This window comes from Echinops telfairi, unplaced genomic scaffold (genome assembly GCF_000313985.2).
Source record: "Echinops telfairi isolate 266 unplaced genomic scaffold, ASM31398v2 ScPeMD7_443;HRSCAF=831, whole genome shotgun sequence".
NCBI classification, from domain to species: Eukaryota; Metazoa; Chordata; class Mammalia; order Afrosoricida; family Tenrecidae; genus Echinops; species Echinops telfairi.
In genome coordinates this window covers 10,209,461-10,215,511 of record NW_022104341.1, presented here as the reverse complement: position 1 = coordinate 10,215,511, position 6,051 = coordinate 10,209,461, and the positions used below count along the sequence as shown (strand labels likewise).

Genomic DNA, 6,051 nt, shown 5'->3' with positions numbered 1-6,051 from the left:
GCATCCCAATAAAATAGATTCTGTCACTTTTGCTAAAGGAGTTTACAGTCAGTAAAGCATGCACTAAGTACTTGCCAGAGGTCACACAATTGATAAATGACCAGATTTCCATTCAAATCCAAGTACCAGAACTGTGCATGAATGCATATTTTTTCATGGTAAAAACCAATGCCAAAAAAGGCAAAAACAAAACTGCAACACTGAACAAACATCCTGTTTCCTAGCAAATTTATGCAACATCAAGGTATTTAAGTAGTATTAAGGTTACTGATTCTGTAGAACTGCACTTATAAAGATATCTTTTAAGAATAAAGTACAGGATAGCTGCAAATTTCAAAATGTATGAACTTTCAGGTTAAGATGGTGTAGCCTTTAACAGCCAGTGATAAACATCCCTGAATACACTATGTAAAAAATTATTCAAAACAGCACAAACTTAAAACAACAACAGCACAAACAGTAACACAAAAACTTTCAACAGCTTGAGCAATCAACACCAAATAAATAAACCATTTTAAAGTGTTTGGAAGGCAGGAACAACGCTCTTGGTATATTCTTCTTCTCAAGGCCATAAGAAGTTGGGACAGAAATAAGGAATGGGCCAGAATGTGGTGGGGGAGTCACTGCAATGATTAAACATTAATTCATGTAGGTATTTATCCCTAAACTTTTAATAAAATATTCAAGCTATGTGTGGTCCTAACCCTTATGTGCTGTGGGGAAAAGAAAGGAAAGTTTATCTCTTTTTTTAAAGAGAAGTGAATAAAGCATAATGCCATGTTCTCCAAAGTGGAGTGGGGTCATCAGGCTCTCCTCTGTGAAAAAGACCTGTCTTCAGGACAGTTGACAATTCCTAGAAATCTCTCAGAAGGAGTTGAACAGACTATTCTGGCACTAGTGACCAGTACATAAAAGTTTATACTATCATACTTTGGAGATTATATATATATAATATATGCATCGTTAATGCAGTACAGCATGAGTTGAAGCTCATCTCTTCTATTTTTAGCCTTTCAGTGTCCCAGTTTCCTCATCTTGAAATAAAAACACTAATGGTGTGGAATATTAAAGGACTGTCAGTTGGGGGAGATATTATCAGGAAAGGACCATCTCTAGCAAAGGACAGCATGCTTGGTCAAGTAAAGAGCAGCACAAAAGAGGAAAACCGTCAAAGAGATGGACTGACACCGGGCTGCAACAATGAGCTCAAACCATGTTTCAGGAATTTAGATTCTTGTTTTGCCCAGAGAAAGAGTTACTTTTGGAAAGCACAGGCCACCCCAAGTTAATTTTTATTTAGAGACTAATAGAAGGAAATTCTTACCAGCCAGCATGGCTGGCCTCAGTTTTCTTGTCTTCCAAACGCATACTAAGACTTTTAAGGGTTCCTATACACATGAGATTCTCAGGAACTTCCATCAGGGTAGCAAAGAGTTGGCAGAAATGTAGTCCCAGGAAGTTGTTATGAACTCTGTTTAGGGTCTGTCCAAACCTCCGTCTTTGCTACTTTGCCTTATCTCATTTCCAGCTTAGAGATTTCTTACACATCATTTTTATGGGATCAAGATTGGAGGTCTCCCTCTGAAGCTCTTGCCTGCTTCTCTGGACTGCAGCGTGTCATCATCTTCTCTCCTAATTTAGGCTATGTTAAGGGGACCAAATTTTCTCTTTTTAAAACAATTTTATTGGCACTTCATCTGTGTATCAGACAATTCAATAGTTCAAGCCCATCAAGAAGAGTTGTACAATTTTTACCACAATTTCAGAATACTTCTTCTTTCTTGTATTCCTTACTGTTTATGTAATTAAAAAAATTTTAGATGATCTATTTTATTAGAGTAGACTGATCACACATGGCCCAGGAAAACTCAAATAGCAAACCAAATATAATCAGATGTTAAAAACTGGTTTTCAAACATCATAGCCAATGATGCTCGTTTGCCTATGATCTCGCCAATATAAAACTACATCCTCACTTCAGTGGCCACCAAACCATTCAGCAGAGCTTCCTTAAATGTGAGCTCTTTGAAGCGACCAGTCTTAGCACTATGGACTACTTTTTTCAGGCTCTGAATAGCTGCAGCGATCTTAGCAGGGGTTGGAAGAACCAGCTCCACCCTAGCATAGTGCCAAAATGTGGCCAATTGAGGCTTCGAATAAGTCACAGCAGCGTTTACCATCCCCGGGGCCTTCTCCACCAAGTTATGGATAAACTGGGCCATGGTTCTAGGAGAGAAAGTCCGAGACCCAAAATGGCCAGTTGAATGCCACCTCAGGGAAGGACCCGGGGCAGGACCCCGTCCCACTAAATTTTTATACGCACCAAAACATTCTCCCATTTAACAACTGTTACATGTATAATTCAATGCCATTGATTATACTCTTGGCGTTGTACAATCATTAGTGATATCCCTCTCCAAATTGTACCACTGCCATTAAAATAAACTCAATTCCCCTTAAGCAAAACACCTTCCTTCTTCACTCATGGTTTCTCTTTTTCTTTTTCCCCCAAGTAGTTCTCTTGATATAATATTTATATTTCCATAGTTAAATTGCTTTTTAAAAGAGTTGTGTATGCACTATCACAATCTTTTCTAATGCTCCCTCCCCACTCTTGAATTCATTAATTGCTCCCCAATTCCATTCTCCCTTCCCACCCCATCTTGTTCCCAGTAAGCCATTTGCGTTAGTCTGGGTAAACTAGAGAATCAAATCCAGAGAGACTCATATGTGTCTAAGAAAGAGCTTTATTATCAAAAAGTAATTGTATATTAAGAAAACATCATAGTCCAGTTCAAGTCCATAGTCCGATATTAGCTTATATGTCCAATACAAGTCTATAAATTCCTCTTCAGACTTATGAAACACATGCAATAGTGCCAAATACAGGAAGATCAAAGACCAATGGGTGGAAAGTCTTATCTTTCCAGTAGTGGTAGAAGCATCTCAGCACTGCTGTGGGTCTCCACATGGCCCCTCCAGCTCCAAGGTTCTGGCTCTATCAGCTTAGCTCCATGTGGCTTATCAACAGGTATGTCTCACAGGGAGAGACAAGCATGGAATGGATAGAGTTCTTTAACATTTGGGGATAGTAGCATTACATCAGGCCTGAATATAATTAATATGCCCACAAATTCCCGCCTAAAGAATTTATAGAAATATTTATTCCATTATTGGCTACTTTCTATTTTGGATCAGCTGTAATTCACATGCCTCATCACCTTTAAGAATTCCAAAATTTTTGGTTTAGTCTGGTGGACTCCAAATTCAGAGTTTAGTCTTTTTTATAGAATATTTTTATTAAATATCTTTATGGATCAACAAAGCAAAAGCTTTTCTGTAGGGGACAAAACTTGATGTAGCCAGAAATGCTCCCACACATACAAACAAATATATATATATATATATTTGTTTGTATATATATATTTTTTGGTTATGTGTTGAACTGCTAATCCAAAATCAGCAGTTTGGAACCACCAGTCACACCACAGGGGAAAGATGAGGCTTTCTCTTTCCAACAAGAGTTACATTATCTGAAACCCACAGGATCAGTTCTAGCCTGTTCCTAGGGTCACCAGGAGTCAACTCGATGGCAGTGAGTGAATTTCATCATCATGCTACATCTTGTGAAAGACTTGTAAGTCCAAATATATAACTTATAAACTGTATAACATATATAGGCTCTAGTCTTAGATAAACAAGTCTGCCAAACTTTGGTTAAAGCCAGAGATGAACAGATCCAGACACGGAGAGGAGGGTTCATATGGTAACTCACCTCTGGCCTCCTGAGTGAGCCCTTTCATATACAAGTGGAAGGAAGCAATGCTTGATCTTTAACTAACAGATTCACCATCATTTTTCTATCCTATCAATAACCCCCCAAGATTGATATGTCATAAAAGTTTTAAAACATTTAAGCAGCTCTTACAATAATTTTCTTTTAAATAAACATTATTTAGCAGACATAAACATAAACACGTCTTTTGCTTTAAAAAGGTATGGATTGCCAATTATAGCAAACATTTGTTAACTCAATTTAAAATCAGCAAATAATTAGAGACCTAGATTCTAAAATTGTTTCATCTCTTCATTTGTTTCTTATAATATTAAAGCAGTTTGATTCATAAGCATGCATATGTTATGAAATCAAAGTTGAGCTCTTCCGGAGAAAAACATATCAATATATACTTCATCTAATTATCTATCATACAAAATTTAAACATATTTTGGCTAACATTTTGTTTTAAAAGGCCTTGTTAAACTAATTAAAATACAAAGTACACTTTTTAAGACTATCTTATCAAAAACATATAAAGCAACTTGTTATTAGAGCAAGGATGAACCCATGTAACCTGTTTCTAAATTCAAGAGGGAATCCCGAAGTGGAGGCTTATTTGCCTTGTGGCGCATACAGATGTTGTTTCCTGGTGGTCCCGTCTTGTGAAGGTGGGCCCACATGTGGCATCACTGTGGACTCTATCTTAGGTAAAGGAGCAAGCCTGCTTTTTTCAGGTATTAAATATTCACTGACAAGTTTTCCTTAGACCCAAAGATACAGTCAATTAAATCCATTTTGATACACTTTGGTAGTTATATAATCTGTTGTCAATTTGAGGATTAGGAGTGAAGAGGTAGAGCCTAGCCTGTTAATCAGGTTATACCCAATGAGGCTTCTGTGTGGGCATAGCCTTCTGTGGATTCTGGGCACTCTGGTACTCCTCTTTGGAGGTGAGAGACACTCTCTCTCACTCAGCTCACTCTCTGAGAGACACTACTCAAAAGACACATGGAGCTACACTAGAGCCCTGAGCTGGAGTAGACACATGGAGACCCCTGCCAGCACTGAGATGCTTACACCACCACTGGATCCAGAAGATTTCCTACCCACTGGCCTGTGATCTTCCTGCATTTGGCATCCTTACATGTGTTTCACGAGTATGAAGATTTTTAGATGTGTACTTTATAGATTTGTATCAAACATATGGGCTAATATCAGATTTATGGACTTGATGTGGATTGGGCTGGGATGTTTTCTTAATGTATGATTACTCTTTATATAAAGGTCTTTCTTATACACATATGAGTGTCTATGAATTTGTTTCTCTAGTCTACCCGGACTAACACAACACTCAAATTTAATTCGGTTCTCCATTGAAAACTTATAACATTCTTAATACAGGATAAAATAATAGGAAGGCCTTTACATTTAAGAACAAGCTCAAGGAAACAACCTAGTTTTCAAGGTTAAGACAAAGACACAGTGAAGAAAGCCAGTCTCACAGACACAAAGAATATAGTTTCCTCCTAATCAGACTTTAGAGAGGTGGTCTAGGAGAAGCTTCCAAATCCCAGATAATAGACAGTTAGACCTCAAGCCAAAAATTAGAGAAGAAAAATGATTTAGCAACAGTTTTTTCACCTCAGAAATCTGGGCAGATTCCTATCATGAAACTGGAAAAGATGCAGAATTGCAAGGGATTCTCGGAGTTTCCCATCTTGCCTGGTTAAGACTCTGGTTTTAGCCCATCATGATAAAGAATGTGCTTTGGGGGCATCTAACACCCCCTGTTCTTCCTGTCTTGGCTTGCCAGATATGTTAACAAAATTGAGGTTCTTGCCTTACCAAGAGAAAGATATACTTTGGGGAGAAATAGGGCATCACAAGAGAATTTTATTTAGAAGCTCTTAGGAGGAAGAAATCCTTACCAGCAAGCATAGACAGCCTCAGTATTTCCTGTCCCTCCCCCTACCCCGCAACATTCATACCGAGAGCTTTTAAAGGTTCCTGTGTGCACACAAGATTCTTTAGAACTTCTACAATGGTAGCAAGGGATTTTAGGAAATGCAGTCTTAAGGAGTTGTCATGAATTCCATGCACATTCTGTCCAAATCTCCATGTTTGCTCCTTTGCCCTATCACTTGGCTGCTAACCAAAAGTCCAGAGTTTCAACCCACCAAATTTTCTGTAGGAGAAAGATGTGGCCTCTGCTTCCAGAAAGATCACAGCATTGGAAACCCTATGGGCTAGTTATCCTCCGCCCTGCAGGGTTG

At 38.3% G+C, this 6,051-nt stretch overlaps 1 protein-coding gene across 1 annotated transcript; it reads right to left on the bottom strand.

The window, feature by feature from the left end:
- Nucleotides 1–1,964: 1,964 nt before the first annotated feature.
- Nucleotides 1,965–2,247, bottom strand: LOC115870163 (ATP synthase subunit g, mitochondrial-like). The gene has a single exon (XM_045291730.1). The coding sequence runs from the start codon at nucleotides 2,220–2,222 to the stop codon at nucleotides 1,965–1,967; it is 258 nt and encodes an 85-aa protein (XP_045147665.1). The 5' UTR covers nucleotides 2,223–2,247.
- Between the last annotated feature and the right edge of the window lie 3,804 nt (nucleotides 2,248–6,051).

Bases quoted from the DNA above. Each gene is read 5' to 3' on its own strand.
- LOC115870163 (XM_045291730.1), bottom strand. From the start codon at position 2,222: ATGGCCCAGTTTATCCATAACTTGGTGGAGAAGGCCCCGGGGATGGTA.